We start from the raw sequence: 27,693 nt of genomic DNA on the forward strand, positions 1-27,693 counted from the left end.
CTTGCCGCTATCTTTGCACTCTTGTCGTCGATTGCCGCTCCCCTTTGCGCTCTCTCCATCATTTGTCATCACTTCTTCAAATTTCTTGGTCTACGTGGTCTAACAATGTTTATATATTTATCTATTATCATGTCACACTTGTGTTTCTCACGCTCACATATGCTCCATATCGCTTGGCAATGTTTACATATTTATCGCTTACCATCTCACACTTGTGTCTCTCATGCTCACACATCCCTTAGTGTATCACGCTTTGTATCAGAGATATTAGAGGATAAGTACGAAAAAATAGTCGCGCAGATTGTGTCATGCCCTTTTCGTGCCGTGTCGGCACGTACACGGCCCAAACTATCGTGTCATGCTGACACACCCATCGTGCCAGGGTCCTAGACATGGCACGGCCCTCATGTTCGTACCGTGCTTTTTGCCATACCAAAACTTGTGTCATGGGCGGCCTAGGAATGGCACGACCCAAGTCCCAGCTCTAGGTCAGAATAGAGGGATAGGATGGGTTTAACTTATGGGTACCCTTATTTGTGTTTGGTTGTTCGTATAGTTTTTTATAGAGTTGCAGTGTATATTCTGGATGAGTAGAAACATACTGAGCGGATGCGATAACTCTGAAAAGAAGAATGTTTGGTTGCCTACATGGATGGATGAAATGATCATGCACCTGTGGATGCAATGACCATGTGAAGGTGTTTTGTTGTCTGCATAAGTGGATCTAGTGACCCTACACTTGAGACTAACGAGTGGGCCTATTGTAGCACTATAGCAAATACAATACATCCACCGAGCCAAGCTCTATAAAGAAACTCGATTCAGGCATATCCATCGGGTTAGGCTCCAACCGTCTAATTACATCCATGGATACAAGGAGAAACAGTACATGCATGCAACCAAAGGACCTTCTCTATAGAATATACACAAAGACAGGGTTAAAATATATCTGATCTGGGCAACCAAACACACTCTTAAAGGCTCGTTTGGGAGGCCCAATCCACGCCAGGATCCTGGCCTTTTTCCAGGTGTCGAGGGCCACGGGGCAAGCTCCCTCGTGCCAACTCAAGAGTGCATTTGGTAAGCCCATTCCTTGTATTTCACGGCCCAATCCACATGGTTTTCTCGGGAAAATATCCACGCCAGCCCAGGTCAGGATTGCTTCCCCATGTCCTCCATGACGTTCGCAACTCGCGAGTCGTGACTTGTGACAAGTGAGCCATCTCCGCCTCCGTCTTCCTAGTCTCAGCCTCCGTAGCCTCTAGATCTCCGCCTTCACCCTCCTGGTCTCAGCCTCCGGATCTCCGCCTTAGTGACTTTGACTCTGACTCCACATCAGCTTCCGGCCTCCGGATCTTTGCCTCTGTGACTTTGACTCCAAATCCATGTTCGCCTCCGCTCCCTTGCTCATCAGCAACTATGTAAGTTATCTTCTCTCCGTCTCATGCTCACTGGCCACTGTGAGGTGCTAGGGTTCATGTATAACTTGTTCCTATGTGATCCTCAGGTAAATATTGGTCAGATGTGAGCGAGTTTTTGAAAGTGCATCCAGCCATTATGTGTGATTTTAGTAATTAATGATAATACCTATGGACTAACAACGTTGTTGAGAATTGTTAGTAGGTTGTTCCATAGGTGATGCATGGAGGAGATATGCATGATCTCTTAGTGATGCTAGGTGATGCTCATGAGGAGAAGGAGAAGCTCAATAAGATTGATAATATATATGAAGGCTAATAAGTTATTTGTGAAGATCAAGTAACTTAAGGTATAAAAGTTGTCAATTGAGTTATATGGACTAACCCGTGTGCTTTGTGCTTGAGAGTGAGTTGGGGTTAGGATCCATAAGAAGGCATGAGTTGAGTTAAGATATTCTATATGCCAAGAATGAAGAACAAGATTGGACTCTATTTATGATAAAGTAAATTTATTGAAGATGTCGAATACAAAGTGATTTTCTATGGCAAGACGGTGAAGAGCAAGCAAGACTCGGATGCAATGGACCATCCGGTGGTGAAGAGTAAGAAAATGGCTTGGTGCCGAAGGACCAAGGCTGTGGTGAAGAGCGAGTGAAGGCTTTGCGCCTATAACGTGTGAGGTCATGTGAAGCTACCGGTGATTCACATTAATCACATGAAGAATCAAGAAAGAGATGGAGTGAGAATTATAAAAATTAACAACCCTCTAAGTTTGAAAGAAAGAAGTGGTACTTGAAGGTATTCAAAGGCTCAATGTGATTCAAACGTGTTTTATCTTTGAAATTGAGTATAGGTATACCACACTATTAAGAGGGATGCAACATGAGTTATTTGTTGTGTCTCAGTGCTCGAGAGTTTTTTAACCAACCCAAAGTGAGAGTTAGCTTAAGGAGCCTGGTGCGGAAAGTGTGGAGGTGTCCAAATTTAGTTTTGGAGCATTTCTAGTTTGATCCAATGTGTTTGAGGTCATGAATTCAATTGAGATATGTAGCCCTCTGAATAAGCTTTCTATGGAGCCCAAAATTGTTAAAATCGAACTTCAGGGTCAAAAGTTATCGTCATTTTTTAGAGGGCCAGCTATGCTGAACTCGATACTCCGGGTTGACCCAGATACTCTGGGTTGTCCAAAGTCTTCGGGTGGGGTTCCGAGCTGAGTGGTCTGTTATGGTCTAAGTGTTTCATTTAGATACTCCAGGTTGATCCGGAGACTCCAGGTTCCGAACCCTCCGAGTTGTACTTCGGCTAAGGCTCTCGGTTAACCGTTCTAGTACCAACCCGGAGACTCTGGGTTGATCCACATACTCGATACTCCGAGTCAGTACAAAAAGCTATATAATGGCTAGTTTTTATGGTTGGGTATAAATACCCCCTCACCCCCATTCTTTGTTGCTATTACTTGGGCACGAAAGAAAAATATTCTATAGCTAAAAGAACTCCTCCCCACTCCAATCTAGTGTGTGGTTTGAGAAAAAAAGTGAGTTGGGTTGAGAGATTGAAAGATTAAGTGCAAGTGAGCTAAACTTTATTCTTGAGCACTAGAGTTCATCGACGAGAAGTTCGCGAAACATTTGTTACTCTTGGAGCTTAGAGCTACTAGGCGGCTAGGCGTCACCGGCGAGCACCCAAGATTTTGGTGTGCCGCGAGAAGTTTGTAAAGGCTTCGATTTTGCCTCCGGAAGATAAGAAATCAAGAGTGAAAACCTAAGCTCAAGTGTGACCGAGTTTGGCGAGAAAAGGCGTTGAGAGAGTCTTGGCTTAAGTGTGACCGAACTCCTCAATGGAGACGTAAGAACCTCTAGAGGAGATGTCTCAACTTTGAGAAACAAATCGCGTGTCTCCTCTCTTGTTTTCATGCTCTTGTGTTCTTGCTTAATATTTGTGCATTTTGCTCGATCTACTTGTTCGTGTGTATTTGATTGTAGGTTCTCTGTGGATCTACTTAGAATCATCACTAGGAACATATGATTTCACTTGATTTGAGCTAGAACACTTTAGATGCTATTAATTTTAATTTCGAGTTCATTCTCTATTGAATCCAGAGGTTTCGGAATTAACCCGGAAACTCTAGATACTGTACAATTAGCTCTGAACTCGAAGTATTCGGGTCAACCTGGAATCTCTGTTAAACAATATTTTCAGGATTTTTCAATTAATATTTTCTTGTATATCTTTTGCTAGATTTTATTAATCTTTGTCACCCTAAGATTGTAACATCCACACTTATTTAGGGTGATTATGCACTAGTTGAGCCTAGCATATTTATGATTTTTATTTGTAAAAAAACCGTTAGTTTATTTTACACTGCAAGTTTAGCCCAACGGTAAAAGGGGATGAATTTTTGTAAAAACATCTATTCACCCCCATCTAGGCGACGTCATTGTCCTTTCAACTTTGCCCTGTTCTCTTCTAACCCACAGCATTTCTTCAGTTCTGGACACTCCCAAATACGCGGACTCTTGAGATTGATGAGTTTATCCATGCTCTGCAGCAAAGACATTAATGACGTGGCATTTATCGATGATCAGTTCCTTGAGAGATGTGAGGTCAGCCAAGTTTTCTAGTACCGAGGTCATGTTGTCGCAGTGAGAGAAGCACAATGTTTGAAGGGATGATAGGACTTGATTAATCTCCGGTGAGATACAAACACAAAGGAAAAAGTTATTTACGAACACAGAGAGGTAGATAATATTTGTTCTTAGTAGATCCGGTAGTTAGATGTGTTGACTTCGTGCAAAATTTGGTAGATCTTGTTAGCAGATCTTTTAATAGAACTGATTGATTGGGTAGTATGATGTGTTCATGTATACAAATGTATATAATCTAGGTAACCTTTAGTCTAGAATCTACTCAAAGAATGTGGCAGAAAATATGTGATATCCTGTTTTTAATGAAGCATCAGGGGATAACGAATGCTTCTTTGGGTTGGATGCATGCTTAACCCATGATTCTTTGGGTTGGAATGAAGCCAAATGAAATCATATTCAATTTTTAGTCATAAATGAAGCTAAATGAAATTAGCTAGCTGTATCTTGAGTCGAACCTGAAGGTCCAATGGGTGGTCAATTGATCACCTCTGGTTATGATACATTTTCCACTTTCTATGCTTCTTAGATTCATATATTCATGGCTAATTCATGAAGATGATCAACCAACATATGAGACTAGAATTAGATGATTGGATTTCAATATTTAGATTCATATATTCATGAATTTCAATATATATTCCTACATGTAAGTAGAAGCTGCAACAACTCCCCCTAAGAATGCTCATATCAGTCATATTAACTTGTGCTGTGGCACTAGTCTTTTTTCTGTGCTTAGTAGCTGATCTTCAGATTGTGCAATGTTTAATATTAGATCAGGTAAAGTGGCATTATAGCTGGTATATCATTCTATTTCAGTTGGGCTGGTATATCATTATATCATTCTATTTCAGTTCACCTTAATTTTGTCTGAAGATATGCAATTGGTTGCATCGATTGCCACGACTATTCTAAGTACCTATACAGATTTAGAAAGTTCAACATAGAGTATTCAAGTGATCAATTTCTCTTTTATTCATTATTCATGCAGAATCTTTATTTTACTTGTTCTCTTGCGATTTCAGCCGTCGAGGACCTTAGGTACCCAGATGTTGATGATTATGAGCACTACCACAACTATTTGAAATTTGTTGATAGAATGTTTATGTTACATTGTTTCTCTTCTAAATCATGTGTCGATGTATGGGTGGAGAGAACCATTTATGATGTGTCGATGTGTGAATGCTATAGATTAACTTGGTTGAATCTTAGTTGGTACTTGAATTCAACTTTTGCATGAATTCATCTGTGATGTGCTATATATGTGATTGTATGGATGACAGAACCGTAATTTGAATATTGTACAGATTTTAGCTACTTCTTTTCTCAAATATTTCCTCATTTCATAATGTCAATGCAAATCCTGTAATTCTCATGTTACTATTTTTCTCTGAATTTTCCTTATTTTTTAGATTTTTTGAACCATTTTTGTGTCCTCGGGATTTTATCCCATTAGCTTCCAAATGGCAGCTTAAAATCCCCCTAGGGGAATACTTCCCTGGGTTCTCTCCCCTTGTTTCTAAACTAAGCCTAACTGATCGGTGTGGGTTCAATGGAGGGAAGATAAAGCATTGGGACTTAGGAGGTGGGAGATGGAGGAGGAAAGCGGTAACATATGCTTTAAGATTCGTGTTGCTCACAGACATAATGTTGTCTGCTTCTATGTGGTCTTATCTTTATATTTTAAGATGCGAACTTGTTACTGGAGGTGCACCCGTGTATCTCTTTGTTGCAAGATCAAGAATTTGTGCGTGAGCTCACGTCACTAGGTTTTTAATTTTGGGTTAAAAATAAACTCAACCGTATCTCTATTGATCTCATCTTCTTTTATGTTTAGGTATCACATTGGTTTACCCTTTTTTGGTAATTTAACATTGGCTAATCAATACGGTACTAAAAGTGTGATGAGTGGTGGCATCAAACTAGAGTCCCATGACAGTTTGATCAGATGCGGCAAATTGCCGTGAAACCATGGTCCTAGATCACTCTTTTATTTTAGACTTTTTTTCATCCTTTTTATCACGACACTTGTTAGATTTTCTTTGAGCTTTGTAAAATCATGAAATAAAGTATCTGAAATATGTATGGAGTTCACATAAAACTTGCTTCAATACATTAGAGTTCGGAGGAATCTACTTTTCTGTCTACTATGAAATCTAATCAGTGTGTTTTTTTCTTAACATCGTTGTCCTCGACTACTATTGGAGGATGAACTCCTCAAGCGGGAATCCGGAGGGACCCCTTTAAGATTCGGCCGGGGGATGATTCTGAATCTACCTCGTACGTGAAATAACTGAGAGTAAATGAGATGCAGGTGGGTTGGATGATCAGATACAGAAGGAAATAAATGTTCAGGGGATTTTAGACAGGTTCGGATCGCACGGAACGTAATACCCTACTCTTTTATGTATGCTATAAATACTCTAAAAATATCTCTCTGACGATCTCTTGTGTTACTAGGATGTTTGTCTAAGTCCAGAGCTTCGTTAGCTTGTTTCGGTCCTGAAGAAGCCATTGTCTTCTGAACCTATGCTTGATCTGCCGTGAGCCCGCCACCCTTTTATACCTCGTCGGGGCGGTTAGCGTGCCCAAAAAGGATGGCGCGAGCTCCAAAGCGCCATAAATGGAAAGCAATCATCATAGGCTGCAGTTTGATATGACGGGGGAGTTGAAAACGCGCCCCCGTCCGATCCTGTCGTCACCATCCCGCTTTTTAGTGGGTGTTACGGGGAGGGCCCAACGGGTAGCCACTGAGCAACCCAGTGTGCCCATCCGATCAGAGCGAGCCTGACACAGCAGAGAGGCAGACGATATGCCTCGACCCTTGCGACGATATCCCGAGACGCGTCGGATGACACGCGATGGAACCCGCCACATTAAATGTCCCCACGCCACCCTGCCAGGCAGTGGCAGGGACTGACAGCAGGCGTGGGGAGAGTGGGTGGAAGTGACATGCCACACGTCCTCTTAAATGCAGTATCGGGCCTCTCACCAATTGACACATCACCGCTGAGCCCCTGTGGAGACCACCGGCGAAGGACTTCTCAGGTCCTCGGGGAACTGTGAGTGCTCAGGGACTACTGTTCACAGCCCTGAGCACTCTCTCCCGGATATGCTTTTTCTTGGTCCTCGGGGAACTCGGGTGTTCGGGGGCTACTGCTCATGGCCCCGAGCGTCCTCTCCTGGAACTGTGTCTGCTCAGGTCATCGGAGAACTCGGGTACTCGAGGACCACTGTTCATAGCCCCGAGTGCCCTCTCCCGGAACTATGACTGCTCGGGTCCTCGGGGAACTCGGGTACTCGGGGGCCATTGTTTATGGTCCCGAGCACCCTCTCCCGGAACTTGATCTTCTCGGGTGATCGGGGAACTCGGGTACTCAGGGACCACTGTTTATGACCCCGAGCGCCCTCTCCCGGAACTGTGTACTCCTTGGGTACTCGGGGAACTCGGGTGTTCAGGGACCACTGTTCAGGGCTCCGAGCACCCTCTCCTGAAACTTAGTCTTCTCAGGTGATCGGAGAACTCGGATGCTCGGGGACCACAGTTTATGGCCCCCGAGCACCCTCTCTCGGAACTTGGTCTTCTCGGATTTCATGGAGATAATCCCCGAGTAAGGACACCACGTGGCACTCTGCTGTCCTAATCTCAGGACTTGAGAACCCCGGTTTTTATGTCACCGACAGCTACCTTTTTCTAAACTCATTGGGATTCTCATTTCTAATTCGTCGCATTCTCTAGTGAAACTTTTTTAAAATGATCTACAGTAAGTTTCGCACATGGCTTTTATCCAAGTTGCCATAAATGAAATTTCTTCCGTCCGAAGAAAAGCCCTATTGCCACCTCAGCCATCTGATTAAAAAAACCATCACGTCCTCCAGATCCCAATCATGCGGCCAACCGCCCTCGCCCACGATCCTCGTTCGCCAGGACCACGTCGAGCCCCTACAGTAAAAAAGTAAATAAATAAAGGAGTAAGAAAAACTAAAAGCGCGGTCGAAATCCGGAAAGCGCAAAAGGCCCGCACGCACCTTTCTGTGCGCGCAGCGGCACCAAAGCGAGCCCCTCCCCCTCCCGTCTTCGCACGCCCCAGTCTCCATTCCCCCGAAACCCTAGCCTCCCCCTCCCCTTGGCGCCTTCCCGGTCGCGCCGCGCCCCTCGCCTCTCTAGTGTTCCGGCGGAAGCTGTCCTCTGCGCGGGGGCGGGGGTGGCGATGGCCTCCTCCTCGGCTTTTTCGAGGCACAAGGTCACCATCACGCTTGGCCGCAGCGGTCAGGTGAGCCGTTCCGCCTCGTTCAACCCCTGCTCTAAGGCCAGTCGGATTTCCCCCGTGCCCTCATTCTCCGTTGCGGATTTGGCTATGGCATCGTTTAGGGTCTGAATGTTTGATTGATTAGAAACGGGGCGGATGATCTGATCGACGGAAACGCGGTGCGGCTGTGTAGCTTTGGCTAACCGTAGGTTTAGTCGAGCGTTCGAGGTGTCGGGTATTAGATTACGGGATGAGATGTCAGATGTGATTGGTGTGTCAAATGGTGGATGTATGTTGTTGGATTTGGTGGTTGTCTGCGGAGGGTACTAAACTTGCGGTGTCACCTCAAGGGATGATGGTGTGATTTTGGGAAGATAGCTTAGTCTGTGGGTGAGTGACAACTTGGTAGCTTTAAGTTTCTAACTGCTGGGGTGTGAGAGCTAACACGAGGAGTGCCTATATGGGTCTTCACAGTGTTGTGGGATTTTAGCAGAGGAGTCTCTGGATCTCCTTAAGTGGGATTATTTGCTTTTACTTCAGTATGCTTGGAGAGAAATAAGAGGGGACTGGTAACGGTTGTGAATTGTGATGGGTGCATGGCGGGGTTAAATGCTGTGGGGGATATTTGTTGATTTGGATTGTGTATATGCTTTATGCTGCTAAATATGTGTATATGAGATAAGTAGCACTTGAATGACTGGAAAATTTGCTGACATGGGGAGGAACGATAGAGTCTTGTGTAACAGATGTTCTCTTGTAAGTTTTGTTTAGGGCTTCTCTCCAGCAGTGTTTATTTATACATGTTGGCCGTATTGAAAATTACCAATCTGTTGCATGCACATTCAGCATTCAATTTTGTTTGCCGTCAGTGTTATGGTCTAGAACTCATGTACACACCATGACTTATTCCTTATTATGTTTTTATCATTTTCAGCGAAGCAACGGTTATGCATGTTTATGTATTTTTTGGATTAGTTGATATAATGAATTGTTTGTAAACTATCTTGGACTTGGTAAAGCATTGATGACTGATTTTCAAGTCTTCCATGATGTGAGATGCTAGCTGGATGGATGCCGATACCCTTGTATCGCTTGCATGCCTTTTGAATTTTAAGTTTTCCTGACTCTCCATGAATTTTGATTTCAGCTGCTTCACTTTGAATTTGTTCACCACAGGTTGTCAGAAGGAGGACTATGTCTGATATTTATAATGATGATGAAGTGCCATTCTCGAGCAAAAAGCGATCTGTGAGGGAGAGATTAGGAAGTAATGTGGTTGATTCTGAGTTTTATGAAACTCCTCAGAAAAACAAAAGGTATCTTTCTTGGATCTGCCATTTCCATTGTTTGTAAATGCTGTAAAGTTTTTAACTATGTGGTAATGTACAAAGGGTTCTTTGCACATCACGTAGGGACATAATTCTTTCCTTTGTGGTACTTCACCCCCAATTGTGTGTCCTGGCTTCAGCTTTACAGTGCTAAATTCAATCACTCAAACTAGCCTAAATGTTTTTTATGTACTAGCGTCAATTGTCAACTCCATCAGTTCATCATGTAGTATTGTACCCTATGTATTTGGGTTACAACTATTGTTATCAATATTTTTTGACAATTTATTGGTGTTGCACTTATATTTGTGATAATCTTAAGCTGATGACTATTAACTTACTAAAGACGCAAATGCAGTTTTCTGTTCCAGTGCGGCATTAACTCTAGTACCATCTTAAAGTCCTTGAATTTCAGCAAATTAGCTTATCTATATATATGGACATGTGCACCCGTTTTTCTCCCTTCTATTCAATTGTGCGCTACACGGCACTGCATGTTCATCCTTTGCTTATTACATTCATTATGTTATATTAGGAAAGCATTTTTGTTTGAAAGACCATAATGTGTGTTTCCATTTACTGTGTTTTTTTTGTTACGTTCCTTCGCTGCAAGCTGTAGCTCACTCTATGGCTGTTTCTGTTGTAACTTGTAATTGATTGCTTAGCGATTTGGTTTCCCTTTTACTTTGCAGGCGACAGACAGATAGCAATAGCTCGCATGGAGATGATGGTTCAGGTGATGATAAGCCTTAGTATTCAATTCACTAGGATTTGGATTGGATATGCCCGACACTACTTACTTTGTTGCATATGTTGGCCTACAAAACATTGAAGATCGCCAGGTTGACAAGGATGATCTGAGACTGAAACTTATGAGGAGGAAAGGCTTGTTACAGAGGAGCAATGGTGGTGCAGAACAGAATGGAATGGATCTCCGTGAAAAGCTTTCCCGAAATCCTAAGAATTTACCGAGATATGATGCAAGAGGCCATGCTCCAGAATTAAGGGATAGGTATGATATGAGAGACAAGGTCCCAGAATTAAGGTCTACATATTCTACGAGAGAGGGTGTCCCAGAGTCAAGGCCCTCTGCTGTTGTTGTAAACCAAATTCCTTCTGCAAGAAGTGTTGATGATTCGTTAAAGTTGGGCTTTTCAAGAAAACCTTACTCGTCATGGACAGCTGATGGTTCGAGGAACAGATCACCTGAAAGGCTTACAGGTGTTTGGGATGATGCGTCTTCACAAAGAACCTATGACCAGATTCGGCCTATGCCATCCCTTAGATCTGTCAGTACCTCAAGAGCTCCAAGTCTTACAGCAAGAGATGTTCTTGACACATTAAGAACTCAACCATATGCTGGCAAATCCACCATTTCTGTTGGCACAGTACAGAGAGTTAATGGAATCACTCCATCAAGCGCAGCTCTGCCTACAGCAGCACCTGTTATGGTATGCATTTGCACTACCTCTCATAGATCTGAATTTAGCAAGGATTTTGAGGAAAAGAAGAAACCTTTGGAGCCAAATTCATTGTTTTATTTGTGCCTGACATTTTCAAATTGCTTTTGAAACCACATGTGTCATCTGTTCTGTAGTGCTGTTGGCACTATGAAATTGGACATTTAAAACAGAAAGCAACATACATCACTCTCTACCAATAAAGGTCAATGTTGCATTTGTCTTGGTCCCAGCGATATATTTGCCCATCTGTGCGGTTATTTGTTGCTAGTGCTCGACAGCCTTCTTAGAATTTAGAAAACCAGACAACCTTCTGAAATCTCAACATCATTGAAACATGATTTTTCGTGGATACCTCTGATACAACACATTGAAAGTTGCTATCACTATCAAAGAAAAAACATATTTCAAGTGGAGCAAACTTTAACTTTTATTCAGTTTGCTCATAGTTAAACAGTAGTCTGAGTTCCACATCCAAATGTACTAACTACATTGGTGTCGCAATGATTCTGATTATGCAATCCCTCTACTATCATTCGTGCCTGGAATTTTCTGACATTGTTCTATGCAAATTGCAGACAGAAGCTCCGCTAACGGTTACCGCATTGCTGAATTCATTGGGACTTGAGAAGTATGTTGTTCTGTTTCAGGCTGAGGAGGTGATGTTCTATTACTTCTTTGTTCATTTCAATCTATTAAAAATATTTTTTTTGGGGTAAATATCATGCAGTACATTTCGGATTTTCTTTCTTGTAGATAGCAGTTTAGCTGCTATACATTTGATACCTGGAGTCTTTTTTCTTAGACCATTTGATACTTGGAGTCTGGACTGCTCATGTATAATGTATTAGCATTTGGATGCCTTGTATTTGATCTATTGCATGGGATTATGAATTTGTGCTCCCTAAAAGAGCCCTAGTAGTTTTCTGAAAGCTTGTTAATTTGTTAGCAGCTTTTCATTGATACAGTTTCATGCCTTCTGCATGTTCCCCTATGGGGTGTTCCAAGTACTTGTCACCATCACATGCTTTTTTCAGTTTATGCCTGATCCGGACATTTCTTTGTCCATTCAAGCATAGGCTTGAATTTATGAGCGTATATTTATACTGGTTTTAAGCCAATAATTATTTGTGAAGTGATTATTGTGGCAATAGTTCATCTTTGTTTTTTGAATACTATTTACTCGTTTGCAGGTGGATATGGCTGCATTGAGGCAAATGGGAGAAAGGGATCTCAAAGACATGGGGGTACCAATGGTAGGTTGTAAATGTGCCGTCTTTTAACCATTTTTTTTCTAAAGGGGCACTAGTGTATTTGCAAAATTCTCAACAAATCCATAGATGTAGAACATGTTAGGAACTTAGGATCTGGACTTCCCAAAATGTGTACAAAGTTGCAACTGTATGTGCACTGTATGAAAACTACAGAGTTTATGTTTTCTCTTCTTTTTTTGCTATTTCAGTACTGTTTCTGTTAGCGATGAAATTGAATTAGAATTAGACTATGGATAAGGGACTCTTGACTGAAGTTCATTTGAAACATGTACTCGAAAGGCCACTTGGTTTATGTTTTGGTCAAAATGTAACTGTTTTTGGTAGCAAACTAAATCGATTACCAATCATTCTTTTTTGTTTTCTGTAGAAATGGAGCAGCAGGTCTTATCTTACGTATAGTTTGTTTTATTGCACGCCTTTTGTCATTCCAAGCATATACACTGGTTATATATGGCCATCAGGTGAATATAATGGCTACAAAAAGTAGGCCAGAGACAAGTGTTTCATCTCTTCCGAATCAAGAGGATTGTGTGGTGTTCTGTTAACCTCTCTCTAGCAAGTTTATATCTGATCACACACTGGCTAATATTAATGTCAAGCTGATGTTGTATATTTAGAAATTAGTTGCAGCACAACCCAGGTTGATGAGTCTGAAGAAAGAAAAAGTGCAACTTGGGTTTATAGACTCACCATTCCAACTACTGTTGGGAAGAGTGGCTGCATTGTATGCTATGAATATTTTTCGCTGAAAATTGTGAACCATGATTTTAGTGAACTTGCATAGTATCTTGTTGAACTTAAAAGCCCTCCGTTCCTACATTGAACATCTACATAGTGCATCTCAGGATTGAAATGTAGTAATAACTAATGTCTTCTAGAATTTAGTCTTTTACCTGAACCAGTTGTTTGCATTAGTTTTGTCGTTGGTTTTGATTTTGATGTATGCTTTTGCTCAGGGCCCGAGGAAGAAGATTCTCCTTGCAGTAGGTCCTCGTTCAAAACAACGGCAAAGATGAGCCACGTGGTCTGGGACTTGGGAGCATTTGTTGGCAACTGCAAATTATTGGTGTAAGAATGCTTTATTGCAGATCTTGTATATCCTCAGTGATTGTCCTAGTTAACCTTTTTGGCACTGATAGATTAGTTCCGCCCCTTTCCTGACGCATGGAAAGTCATATCTATCAGCTGATAATGCCAATTCTATCATTTACGATCTGTTCCCTCTGTTATTGTTAAGAATAGCAGGCTTTGAAACAGGTGGATACATATGGTTACTACCTTACCAGTCTGAATTTTGGTGAGGATATATGAGAATGGTCGCTTGGGGCAAAGGCTGTTGTCGTTGATATATGATAATGGTGACTGATCGCGGTTCATAATTTACTTGGCAGCACTGACAATCAAATTCGCCAGTCGCATGAGCATTATGATCTTTAGGGTTGTGTGCACAAAGGAAATCAGATTACGTGTTCTACTGTGTTTACTGCTCTTCTTTTTATTTATTTATGTGCAATGTATCTACTCGGACTCGGTTGCTACAGGTAAATGTGCGCGGGTATTGAGATTTTGATACTAGAATGTCTAATGTCAGCTCGCCTACCTGTGTTTGTGTACAATGTTTCTTCTTTTTTGGCACACCAAATGCCGATACTTCAGCCAAGTTTGATTACAAAGCAGCCGCACTTGGGAGGGCTAAGATGGTCTTGCTAAGATGTGTTCATAGACAACGAGATGGTGGGCTGGTGGTTAGCTCGTACGAGTGACGGGTGAGCAGCGCCTATGTCTCCGACTAATTCTTTTGAGAATGGCTACGACCGTCTCTTGTCTTGTCATCGTTAATCGAAACTGTAACAACTCGGAGTTGACAGATTGCAGGGTTGATGCAGTACCCAAATGCTTTCTGTCTGGGCAGATCTGATTCCCAGCATCGTCGCCAGATTGGGTCTGCAGTAGCATAGCCTTTAAGGGCCCGCTATTAAAATGCAACCGAAAGGTTTGCCCGGCAAGAACCGGACTTGCTGTTTACGGTCTTCGGTAGAGGTCGTGGTGGAGCTGCACGACGGCCAGATTGGCCGATTTTAAGGGTGGCGTCCCATGGTTGCCGTTCAGAACCGCCCATGGCAAATTCTATAGGTGAAAGTAAATTTTATAGAATTCTGTTCTAAAATAGATTATCTTTTTTTTAATAACACATATTCGTTTATTTTATCTTCTTTAGTTCAATCATTAAATTATAAGATAAATGATATAAATGAGATCTTTCTAAAATAAAATCATATAGAATTTGCTTTCATATCTAAGGACAGGGCGATTGCCCATCTGCTAGTGCTAGTACTAGTAGCAGTTCAGCATGGTGAGCCAGTCTTCCCTTCGCCACTGATACAATCTGCCTGTTGTTTCTGCGTGGCATGAGCCGATGCTCAACTTTGCATTGTTGTCCTAGTGACTGTAACCAAGGGGCCGAGCCACTGTCAATCTGCCGAGAAAGTGTGTTAATCGATGTGGACATCTCTCCAACCTTCCCTGGCAGAATGCTCTGATTTCTGATGGACGACGACAGGATGCAACGATGCATGTGAATCGTGAACAACGATAACGATATGTCAGTGTGTCGGTAGGAAACGTCTCTGAATTAGCTGCTCTTCATCAAGGGTTAATTAGATTGGTGCTATTATAATTTTCATGGTTTAGAAATATGCCATTAAACTTTACTAAATCGGTCTGATGCCATTATTGTTTTGCATACGTCCGCATCTTGCCATGTTGTACGCCTCCGGGCTCCTTGGACCCACCTGCAGGCGGGCGTACTTCGGTATGTCCCAAAATGCCCTGCCGCCGGGCCTGGTCCACTCGAGCTGCTCCCGCACCACTCCCTCACTCACTCATCGTCACCAGCGACGACGGCGACCAACACGAAGACGGCGGAGGCGACTGGGAAAGGCGACATTGTCACCAGCGATGGGGGCGGAGCTCAGCTGAGGACGACTGCGCCCACACTTAGGATGGACGACGCACTTCCCACTGCGCCCGGATCGCAGAAACCGTGAGTAACCCTAGACTTCCCAGATGCCCCTAATTCCTGCACAATGCATTGGTTATTGGTACGAAATAGATCGGATTCGTGGTTTAATTCAGTTCTCGGGAGGAAATACCTCACGATTTGATTAGGTTTCCTCCCTTTTCTCGCTAGGATTTGGTACACAGTAGAGGTTAAGATTGAAGGTTTTGTCACGGTTGACTCAAATGGTAGGAAATCATATACAAAAGGTTTAACGCGGGATTGGGTAGTGGATTCAGACAGCTTTTCATTGGATTTCCTTATGAGAAGCTTAAGTGTCGAGGTCAAATGGGGCACGAACCAAAAGCCAGTGGTGTGGGTCTTTGACAAGAGGATGGGTGAGGATATTCAATTAGTTGATGAGAGTCAAATATTAGACGTGCTTGACATGTACAAACGAGAGAAACACTTAAAGCTCCTGGCAGCAGTGTTTGACAAAGACACATGTGATCAGTACGATGCTTTAGTCCTAGAACCTTTGTGTGTTGTGCCACCAGAACCAAGTACCATTCCCAGTGAATGTTTCCCACCTCCTGCTCAAGAAGGCCAGGCAACATTTGAATCTAAAGTAGCAGGTTGTGAAGAACCTGCTGGTGAAGAAGCAGATGAAGCTGAGCCTGATGTCTTTGACAGTGGTGAGGAGTATGTTGGTGTAGATGATGAAGGTATATATGGTCATCCATCAGCACCTACTACTGGTGCTCACACTGCACAACCAGGGCAGCCTGATGTACCTGCTGCTGGTGCTGACACTGCACAACAAGAGCCTCCTGAGGTACAAATAAATGATGCTGACCCTCAGGAACTCCATGTGCTGCATGATCTTGAGAACCCAATTATTAGATTGCATGCATTGTTTCCTGACATCGTTAGCTTCAGAAAAGCAATTAAGCATTATGCTATTAAGAGAGGTTTTGAGTTTAATGGTTTGAAGACAGATAAAACTAGGTTTATTGTCAGTTGTTCACATAAGGGCTGCCCTTGGCGTATACATGCTTCAAGGCTGCAAGATAACACAACAATACAGGTGAGTCAATGTTCATTTACATGTTAGTGTTCATTTTCATGTCAATGTTTGTCACATCTATTTTTTCCAATGGCAGATAAAGGTTCTTCCATTTGAGCACAATTGTCCCACAACTAAGCTGAAGGAAGGGAGGATGGCTACTCAAGGGTGGGTTGCAGATAGGCTGGGGGACTGGTTAAAGAAGAATCCACAGAAGGGTGCAAAGGATGCAAAAGAGAAGCTTGAAGAACAGTATGAGATCAAGTTGAAGTATTCAAAAATTTGGGCTGGAATGAAGCTGGCACTTGAAAATATTCATGGTACTTATGAGGAGAGCTTCCAATTATTATTTAACTGGGCAGCAGAGATGGAGAGGGTCTCCCCAGGTTCTCTTATTGAAATTGAAGTGCAGAAAGTAAGTAAAAAAAATGTGCTTCAAGAGAATTTTTGTTGCTTTGCAACCCTATGTTCATGGATTTTTAGAAGGGTGTAGACCCTACATAGGAGTAGATTCAACTATGCTCACTGGTAAATACACTGGACAATTGGCCTCTGCCACCTCTGTAGATGGTCACAACTGGTTATTCTATGTAGCTTTTGCTATATTTGATTCTGAAACAGAAGACAACTGGACTTGGTTCATGCAACTATTGCATAGAGCTATAGGCAATCGTCCAAGTTTAGTCATTTCAACTGATGCTTGTAAAGGATTGGAAAGTGCTGTTGATGCTGCCTTCCCTGAAGCTGAGCATAGAGAGTGCATGAGGCACCTCTATGGCAATTTCATGAAGAAATATCGAGGACCTATTTTTACTCAACACTTATATCCAGCTGCAAGGTCTTACACTGAAGATGGATTTAGGTGGCACATGCAGCAAATAGCTGAGACAAGCCCAGATGCTATAGGCTGGCTTGAGAAACATCATGGAAGAATATGGTACAGATGTGGGTTCTCAGAAGAAAGCAAATGTGACTACCTGACAAACAATGTTTCTGAGAGTTTCAATAAGCAGATCAAGCCAATGAAGGCTCTGCTTCTTCATGAGCTAGTAGATGGACTGAGGGAATTGATAATGGAGAAGATGGCCCTCAGGAAGAATATAGGAAGACTAATGGAGGATGGGATCTTACCAAATGTGATCAAGGATTTGAATAAAGCAAGCAATAGCCTAAGAGTTGTCAAGATTGCTAGAGGTGATGATGACTTTGCAGAAGTCACACTTGTTCATGCTGACAATATCACCAGGAGGCATACAGTGGACCTGCAAAACCATAGATGCTCATGCAGGCAGTGGCAAATCACAAGCAAACCTTGCAACCATGCCTTAGCTTGGATCTGTGCCAATAGAGGTAAAATAGAAGATTATGTCCATGATTACTACTCTGTGCAGAGGTTCAAGGCAACATATGCTGCCATGGTATCCCCAATGACAGATAGGTCCCAGTGGCCTATTGTGGACCTTGGTTACAAAGTGTTTCCACCAAAGCAGAAGAGAGGTGCAAGGAGGCCTAGAGTTCAGAGAATAAGAGGTGTTCTTGAACCAGGAAGAAGAACTGTTAAGTGTAGGAGATGTGGAGACTTTGGACACTTTGAGAAGACATGCAAGCTACCTGAGGCATCTGGTGTGGAGAGCAATGGGGAGCATGTAGGCCCAAGTCAATCAACACCAAGGAAGAGGTAACCTCAAACTGTACAGTTTTTATTTTTTATTTCATACTTGTGAAGTATGCCTGACAATGAGATTATGTAAGCAGGAAAAAAAAGGCTTCCACTGGGGAGGGTGAGAACCAGATGACCAATAAGCAGAAGAGGACACCCAAGAAGAAGAGGAAAACACCAAAAAAGAAGAAGGCTAAACCAAGTGCACCAACTGCTAGTGTTGTCAAAAAGCTCTCGGAGTGGTTGAAGACCTGATGCATGTAGTTCTGGACATGTAATATGTAGTTGCTAGTTCTGGATATGAGGTGTTAAGCTACTTCTGGACATGATGTGTTAAGCTAGTTCTGGACATGATGCATGTAATATGTAGTTGTTGTTATGCTAGTTTTGGACTTGATGCTTATGTTAACATTGTTATGGACCTGATACTGTGCAATTTAGTGTTCTGGGCATGATGTGTGAAGCTTGTTCTGTTCTCTCCCATTTCATACAAAATGATGTGTTAGATTATACTTAACCCAATGTAGTAATATTGTACATGGAGCAATCAAACAATATTTCATTCACTTAACAAAGTAATTACACGGTCTTTCACTACTTGCACAGAACTGCAACCACAATACCTAGCAAACAACCAACTAAAGCAACACACACTGTCAACAACAACTCCTTTCTTCCCTATGCACAACATTGTCCTCAACGACACAATTTGCTGCTTCAACTCCCTGATTTCATTTGTCAGATGGGCAATCTCATGCTTCAATTCCAAAATTTGTTGCTTCACTTCTCCATTGCGACCACTGTGGAACTTGTCGTCAGAAGAGCAGGGCACGGCAACATCTTCCGGTAAACGTTTTCGCCGCAACCACGACTTGTACTCGTTCTCCCATTTGTAGAATCCACAAGTCAATGGATCATCCTACCAATATAAACGAAATCAACAAAATCAAACAAAGCCGTAGCCAAGAACACCGAAAATCTAACATCGATTTGATCCAGCTCACCTTCACATTCTCCTCACACTTGTAGAACACTCTGCCATATGTCGCCGCTTGCTTGCTTCGTAGCTTAATCACATGTTTCCCACAATCTGGGCAATCAACAAGGGGGGGCTCCTCCACATCGCTGCCGGTTGCGCTTGACCCCGACGCCGCCTTCATCGGGCTCTTCCAAACCTTGCTTAGGGCTGTCCCAATCAGGGGGATCTGGAAAGTCTAGGGTTACTCACGGTTGGTCGCCGTCGCCGTCTCCGTGTTGGTCGCCGACGTCGCTGGTGACGATGAGGGAGTGGTGCGGGAGCAACTCAAGTGGACCAGACGGTCGTTTTAGGGCCCGGCGGCAGGGCATTTTGGAACATACCGAAGTACGCCCGCCTACAGGTGGGCCCAAGGAGCCCGGAGGCGTACAACATAACAAGATGCGGACGTATACAAAACAATAATGGCATCAGACCGATTTAGTAAAGTTTGACGACATATTTCTAAACCATAAAAATTATAATGGCACCAATCTAATTAACCCCTTCATCAAACATTTTCCACTCTGTATCTCAAAGCTCAAAACTCAGACGCACCATTTCTGACTGAAGTTCGGAACTGCTAGCTCCTCCTTCTAATCAAATTCTAAATTATCGGAACACCAATCCACAACAACAAGCAATGCCGTCCCATCAGTCCAGGGCGTCGCAGCGCCGCCTGACGCCGCCCTGCCACCCGGTCTTGACGCCGACGGAGCCGAGCCTCTGCATCGCGGCGGCGAAGTCCTCGAAGAAGGCGGTGCGGTTGCCGGCGTACCGCTGGACGAACACCCTGGTCGGCGGGTACTCCCACAGCGCGGCGTCGGAGGCGAGCAGGCCCAGTCCGTGGGGCAGGTTCTTGTAGTAGGCCTCGTCGAAGTCCCGGGGCGTCACCACGTCGTTGAAGATGGATACGGTGGGGTCGCTCCGGTACCCAGCGCAGGACCGCTGCAGCGCGAGCGCGAACTCCGGGTTCAGCCGCGGGTCGTACCCGTCGGCGCTCTTGAAGCCGTACAGCCTGTGCGCGAACTCGGCACAGTGGGAGAAGCCGACGGTGTGGGCGCCGGCGAGCGCCACCATCTCCCGCGGCGAGAGGCCCTTGCTCGCGAAGAGCCGCACCATGGCGCGCGCCGACATGTTGGTGCGGGGGAGGTTCCCCTCCACGTCGCGCGCGTCGGAGCGGAGCGAGTCGCGGCGGCCGAGCGCGACGGGGAACCGCGGTCCGCCCAGGATGCCCACGAGGTCGCGCGCCGCGAGCGCGAGGATGTCAGCGCAGGAGACCGTCCCGGGGCAGGCGGCCTCAAGCGCAGCCTTGGCGCGGTCGACGGCGTCGAAGGCGTCCCCCGGGAGGGAGAGGTTGATCTCGGCGGCGCGCTCAGGGCTGCTGTCGGAAGAGAGCGGGGAGACGAGCACGGAGGCGTCGCAGCCGTTGACGAAGCAGTCGTGGAAGAAGAGCCGCAGCGTGCCGGCCGCCGTGGACGGGTTGGCGCGCTGCTTGGCGGCGATGACGTCCGCCACGATCCGCTCCACGCGCGGGCAGCTGCGGCGGTAGTAGTTGGGCGACAGCCTGGCCGCCGCCGCGCAGGAGCCTGCGGCGGCGAGAAGGAGGAGGAGGACGAGGGCGATGGAGAAAAGGCCGCGGCGGCGGAGCATCGTGCCCATGGGAGCGAGCGACAGAGTCGGCTCGATTTGAGGGGAGAGAGAGATAGGGGAGGGAGGAGGGGAAAGGTGGTGGAGAGAGAAGGACAGAGGTGGGGTTGGGGATTAGTGGGAGTGTAGTGTGCGAGTGAATTGATTGCTTGCGAGGTTCAAGGGGGAGGGATCGTGCGGAACGCGGCGGCTTGTAAACAACGGGGGAGGTGCTCGAGGCAGGACGGCGACGGATGTTCTGCCCCGCGGTGGGTTCCCTTTCTCACCTTTCTTTTTTCTTCAGCTGCTGCAGCGTGGTACTGTGGTCCGCGTTAAAATTCGACAGTATTTTATCGATTAATTCTTCGCTGTTAAAAATCTGAGCACGGGCCACGGGGTAAATTCTGATTTCAAAACCACAAGATATCCGATGGCAAATAGGGAATTGACTCGTTGTGATTTCGCAAGGTTTCCCCTGAAAAGGAGAAGATGCGAGATGTGGAAAGGGGCGATACTTCCGTAGAGTCTTGGAAATAATGGGGAAATCGCAATGGTACGCAGCAACGATGCTTCTGTAGTGCAGAACCAGCTTCTTATTCTCATGTCTTTCGACTGAAGTAGTCACTTTTGGTTTATGGTGACTTGATGAGTGCCAGGACTGGAGCAGCGATAAAGCGGGGTGGCTCCACCGTACCAACCATGCTTGTGGTGGCCACGTATTTTGAATTTTTTTTACTACTAATAATATTTTATTGAAAAATTGAAAAAATAATAGACGAATTCGTAAAATTGCAAGAATATCATACTATCGTCAGACAAGTTGACGACTAAGGACCTATTGCCATATCATATTGTAATAGGTACTATTTATTGATCCTATCGTCATGATTTTATGGTGAGAGGACTTGTCGATAACTCATATGCTGACATGATTATAAGTTTCTGTCATCATAGGGATTGGCGATAGGTCCTTTTCTATTTTAATTTATTTTTAACAATACTATTTTATAGAAAAATTATAAAAAATCTAATTTTTTAAACAATAGTAATCCGGTACGGATATTACATACACTGATAAATATTACATAGGATATTGAGTTTATCGTTGCTATGCGAATGAACCCTAATCATAAATAAACGACGATAATAAATATTGGCATGTACGGTATGTCTAAAGACTAACCTAATAGTGTGCCACTGCTAATCCTAACATGCTTTAGAGAATGAAAATATGCTGAGTTACAGTTAATACTCTCTACTGAGTGCATCTAGGATATTTGCTCATTCTCAGGGCATCATGTGTCCTTCGATTTAGTGTGACGAGCCCTCTCCTGCTTACTTTCCCTCTCCGTTTCGCATATTTCAGCCATGACGCGCTCCTTTGTGGCATTCTTGATGCGCTCCTGCTCTTGCCATTTAATCCGTAGTTCATCCTGATATTAATCGTACTCGCGACGTTCGTAAGCTTCTCTCCTCCACCACATCCTCATATCGACCCACTATTTCTGGTGCTCTTTTTGCTCTATATCCAATCATTTCATAAAATCACAGATAGATGGAGACTGGATAATGAAATAATACGAGAGATTAGTAAGACAGTGTCGGTGTAAGGTATATGGGGTCCCCTGCCAAGACGAATGTCAACGATCGGTTTTTGCGGGACTAGTTCTTTTTCTCTAAACAGGGTCCACCGCGCGACCACTCGGTATCGCACAACCACACTCCCGATCCCCACTGGATTTCTGGTGACCAGTCCCTACTGGTCGCTAGGTAGGTACTCGTCTAAACCAAATCACTTTTATTTAATGCTAATGCCCATACAATTTTCCTTTCCCAAGCGCATCCCACCGCCCGAGGTGACTGGGGCGGACGCAGAGCTTCCGTGTTCCCTCCCGCGGTATTAATTGTTACAGGATAGGTTCGCGGACGTCACTAAGAGTGTGGCAGGCGCGCGTGGGCAACCGGTGATGGGACGGAGCAGGCCGGGTGACCCGGACTGATAAGTACAGAGGGAGCTGACGGATGGGACAAACCTCACAGCGCTTTGGAGCTGGCGCACCGCATGGGTGCTCCATAATGATAGCCTATTGTTGATCGTCTAGATATGGATGAGTCAGTTGGATGGGCTCACTTGTAAGAATCTTTCCCTCCTGAGCTATAAAGGGAGGAGAGGAGAGGACTCCAGAGAGGAGCTAGAGAACATTATCTGTAATCAACGGAGACCAAAAAAAATAATACACAGGATGTAGGGCTATTACCCTAAGGGGGACCAGAACCTGGATAATCCTCGGTGTTCTTGAGTTGCACATACACAAAACAAATTCAGTAGACACTCACCGAACAAAGATCACACACCCGTCATCCGATACACCCCGGAATCATTGTCAGGGATTTTCCCCTGACAGACAGTGTATGAAATCGTATGAAAATTGCAACATAAGTGATCTATATCGCTTTACTGGTGGGCACTCGTACGGTCTATATCGAGGCTTATCATACTGGTAGTTGGCACATATGAAGAAGCATAGGTCATAGGTGTAGGAGATGTTTTGGGACTCATGAAGCCTACAATAGTTATCATAGAAGCATATCGGTGGTTCTACCCCTGAGGATGAAAATCCTCCAATGTTTCTTGGGTGGGCTTACTATAGATTCCCTGTGAAAGCTGAAAAATTTATGGCATTCATGCTTGACAGAGATTCCATGTGAAAGCTATTGTTTGATATGGTTATTTATTCTGTAATAGTTCAAAAAGAAGTTATTATTGTCTCTGCATGTAAGACAGAGAATCCTATGAAAACATTGAGCTTAGAAACAATATATGAAAGCATTGAGCTTAGAAAAAAATGTATTGGTAGCCGTAGTTGATGTAAGACAGGGAATCCTGTAGCCTCATCTTCGATTGTTGAACATCCGTGCGCATCATTTCCTCAATCTTATCATAGCCGTAGTTAATGTTCATGTACTATTCTTCGTCTACGTACCATTTGTACTTACATTTAAGCTTATCAAATTATTGGAGAGAAGCACGTGAATTAAATGAAACTCGTAGTACGGTAGGATGTCATGCATACTTACTCCACAACGCTACTAAGCAATCGTGGCAAGGGGAAACAGTTTTAGACTTACTATTATACCGCAGTCGTATCGTGACATGCATGACTGGTGTGATTCTATCACCATCTCTAGCTTTCTTGTTATGCTTGTGTCAATAATGATACAAGGGCGACATAAATGGGTTCCTCTTAAAAGCACATACATGTGTTCATGTAGTTCTCGAAAGAAAGAGGCAATTGATAGGTAATACTAGTGTTGTTATTTTATAGTTAAAATTGAGTCGTGTGGTTACCTCATATCCAAAATCTGATTCACGATAAAATGTTATTATTTTATAGTTAATACTAAATCTTGTGGTCAATTTATATTTAAATCTTAATTCACGATAGAAGTATTATTTATAATTAAATAAATTATATATTATTATATAATGTTGTATTTTGTTTGCAGGTTATAATGTTTGGGTTCGTAATTGCTGTGGGTCATCGTGTCCGAAGGATGCAACGGCTGGACGTCATCGCTGTCCCGTCCGCGCGCGCGAACAGAGTGAGTTGGGTCCCAGCCCGACCGCACTTGTTTTCGCCTCTCCAGAAGCATCCCCGTCCCTCCTGCCAACATACAGCTGTGTATCCGATAATCCCGTTATAAACGAGGACATATGGACAATAACGTCTGCTTTGGAGTTTGGGAACGCATATTTGCCCACTCGCTGCAGGACTCACATGGCCATCAAGATGACAAGATCATACTCAGATATTGCAATTTTGTTTTATAATTTTTTTCACCTACGAAAATACTAAGATTTGTAAAATTTTACTCAAATATCAGTCATTTTTCATCATTTGTTACTAGGTCTCATATGTCATTAAAAATAAATTCCAAATTAAAATATTTCGCTTTCCTCTAAAATTCTCAAAATTTCACTAAAATTTTAACGAAGTTTTAATCTGTGATAACTTCACATTCTCTGCAGGATTTTGACCATGCAGGCAGGAGGAGCACAAGCACAACGGTCGCAGTCCTTCACGGCCAGCTGGGGCCGCCGCCTGCCCGCCAGTAATGTACAGCTCACGACGCACGGTTAGCCAGGATAAGCCTTGCGTACGCGTACAGCCGTACAGGTGGTGACAAAAGTCCCCAGAGACCATAGTTATACTCCGAGGACAGGAGATAAATTGTTCAGGGACCAACTGACCGACCCCGTTCACACATTATAGACGTGCAGACAAAAGGCCACCGATAAATTTGCATTATTGCATATACTAATACTTTCACGGAAAAAATACAAAAATAGACAATATATGTCAGCGTATTTAAAAAATAGACAATATATCGACGTATTTGTAAATCTAGCACCTGTATTCGGCACCTTAAAATCCAAAAACTCAATTTCGGTACTCAAACTCCGAAAATACGTCGGGCCCACTGAACCTAAAGTGCCGAATACGATACTGTTCACCGTATTCGGCACCTTAAATACCAAAAACGCTATGTATTCAGCCGTATTCGGCACCTCAGTTGCCGAATACGGCTCCGTCGTGCGCGCTACAGAGCTAGCAAGCTACAGTAGAAGGAAGAAAGTAGTCTAAAAATTTATATTTTTTATTTAACTCACGATTTTATTTGAGAGTATAAAAATAATCTAAAAATTCTAACCATTTTCATGAACAAAATAGAGGTCACTAGCAATCCGTTTTAATTGGTTTGATCCAAAAAGCATGAGCCAATATTTAATTAAAATTCTCTAAATAAGCTAACTTTTATAAATTCTAGCAATTTTTAATGCCTCAAATAAATTCTCAAAAATCTAGAAAAAATCACTAATATTCTTCTAATGTGATGTACTAATTTATAAAAATATTTTCAACTCTATGTTATTTGGTGAAAAAATGAGTTCCTTTATAATGATCCATTTATATGCATTCTTATCATTTCATATGATATTCTCTTTTTAATTCAATTTGAATAAAAATAAACACATACATTCTCTTTTAATTCATTTCATGTGATATTCTCTTTTGTGGAGGATGACCACCCTTGTTGTCATGGCTGGAGTGGTGTGAAGATACACGGCTGAGGAGATGAAAAGCATAACAAGACAAGAGTATGTTGCACACTTGCGAAGGTATTTCGATCTACCGAGGAGTGACAAGGTTTGGTTGGACACATTTTACTTTCTTAGTGCAGACAATAAAGGTGCATGAAAAAACAATCTCAATATGTTCATATTGACTGCATTACATGAGAAGAATATTAGCACATCTCATCGTCAAATGTGCTGGATGAGTTTGAAATGATAAAAGAGAATATCACATGAAATGAATTAAAAGAGAATGTATGTGTTTATTTTTATTCAAATTGAATTAAAAGGAGAATATCACATGAAATGATAAGAATGTATATAAATGAGGATGTGAAACAGAGGGGATATTAGCACATCTCATCGTCAAATGTGCTGAGTGAGCTTGAAATGATAAAATATTAGTACATGAAATGAAATGAATTAAAAAGAGAATGTCATATGAAATGAATTAAAAGAGAATGTATGCGTTTATTTTTATTCAAATTGAATTAAAAAGAGAATATCATATGAAATGATAAGAATGCATATAAATGGATCATTATAAAGGAACTCATTTTTTCACCAAATAACATAGGATTGAAAATATTTTTATAAATTAGTTTCTAGATTTTTGAGAATTTATTTGAGGCATTAAAATTTGCTAGAATTTATAAAAGTTAGCTTATTTAGAGAATTTTAATTAAATATTGGCTCATGCTTTTTGGATCAAACCAATTAAAACGGATTGCTAGTGACCTCTATTTTGCTCATGAAAACGGTTAGAATTTTTAGACTATTTTTATACTCTCAAATAAAATTGTGAGCTAAATAAAAAACATGAATTTTTAGACTACTCTCTTCCTTCTACTGTAGCTTACTAGCTCTGTAGCGCGTACGGCAGAGCCGTATTCGGCAACTGAGGTGCCGAATACGGCTTTCGGCACCTCAGTTATCGAATACATAGCGTTTTTGGTATTTAAGGTGTCGAATACGGTGAACAGTGTCGTATTCGGCACTTCATGTGCTGAAATTAGTGGGCCCGATGTATTTTCGGAGTTTGAGGTACCGAAATTGAGTTTTTGGATTTTAAGGTGCCGAATACAGGTGCTAGATTTACAAATACGCTGATATGTTGTCTATTTTCGTAAATACGTTGACGTATGTTGTCTATTTTTGTATTTTAGCCTACTTTCACGCAGCAAACTTTCTTTTTTTTTAAGGGGATTCACGCAGCAAACTGATTCATGGATGGCTAGCGTTTCTGGCAAGGGCTTCTATATGGGAGCCGGAGCGACACGGCCGGAGAAGCTCTGCGGCCGAGTCCAGAGCTTTTTTATTTTTATTTTTCGAAAATAATAAAAAAAATAGATATCCATTTGAAAAAAATAGACTACTATCGTCCGCTGAAAAACGATAGCCATGTGTCACCAATCCAATGGATGAAAGGCTTTAAAAAATAAACCTGTCGCTATTTTAACAGGTGACAGTAAAAAAATCAAGAAAAATAAAACATTCTATTGTTTTTAAAATTCAGAACACTATCGTAATAGATATAAAAATCTAAAAAAAATATTGGTGCAGAGGATACATGATAATCTAGCTATAACAATATTCAGTGGCCTATTTTTCTAAAAAATTAAACGGACACTTATTTTTGTAATTTTTTATTTTCGAAATAAAAATATAAAAAAACCCGCCGAGTCCATGCGCTGCACACGGGCGCGCGCGCGTACACCACGAATGGCAAAACCCACGGGCCATCGCACTTGCACTCCACACCATGACCCAACTGGCAGGCCGTGGATGGATCAGACAGACCTGAGCGGCTGGCCGG

General features: G+C 42.9%; 3 protein-coding genes across 3 annotated transcripts; 1 reads left to right on the forward strand and 2 right to left on the reverse strand.

The window, feature by feature from the left end:
• Positions 1 to 8,060: 8,060 nt before the first annotated feature.
• LOC133924373 (uncharacterized) lies at positions 8,061 to 13,654 on the forward strand. Its single transcript, XM_062369868.1, has 7 exons — positions 8,061 to 8,334; positions 9,487 to 9,626; positions 10,331 to 10,374; positions 10,473 to 11,089; positions 11,677 to 11,757; positions 12,292 to 12,354; positions 13,329 to 13,654. The coding sequence occupies exons 1-7, from the start codon at positions 8,272 to 8,274 to the stop codon at positions 13,386 to 13,388; spliced, it is 1,068 nt and encodes a 355-aa protein (XP_062225852.1). The 5' UTR covers positions 8,061 to 8,271; the 3' UTR covers positions 13,389 to 13,654.
• A 4,861-nt stretch (positions 13,655 to 18,515) lies between these two features.
• LOC133924375 (uncharacterized) lies at positions 18,516 to 19,587 on the reverse strand. The gene is made up of 2 exons (XM_062369870.1): positions 19,101 to 19,587; positions 18,516 to 19,015 (listed from the first exon to the last, which is right to left on the reverse strand). Exons 1-2 carry the CDS (start codon positions 19,254 to 19,256, stop codon positions 18,656 to 18,658), a joined length of 516 nt encoding a protein of 171 aa, XP_062225854.1. The 5' UTR covers positions 19,257 to 19,587; the 3' UTR covers positions 18,516 to 18,655.
• Positions 19,588 to 19,617: 30 nt separating this feature from the next.
• On the reverse strand, positions 19,618 to 20,995 carry LOC133924374 (peroxidase 31-like). The gene has a single exon (XM_062369869.1). It carries the CDS (start codon positions 20,771 to 20,773, stop codon positions 19,766 to 19,768), a length of 1,008 nt encoding a protein of 335 aa, XP_062225853.1. The 5' UTR covers positions 20,774 to 20,995; the 3' UTR covers positions 19,618 to 19,765.
• Between the last annotated feature and the right edge of the window lie 6,698 nt (positions 20,996 to 27,693).

This window comes from Phragmites australis, chromosome 7, assembly GCF_958298935.1.
Source record: "Phragmites australis chromosome 7, lpPhrAust1.1, whole genome shotgun sequence".
NCBI lineage: Eukaryota > Viridiplantae > Streptophyta > Magnoliopsida > Poales > Poaceae > Phragmites > Phragmites australis.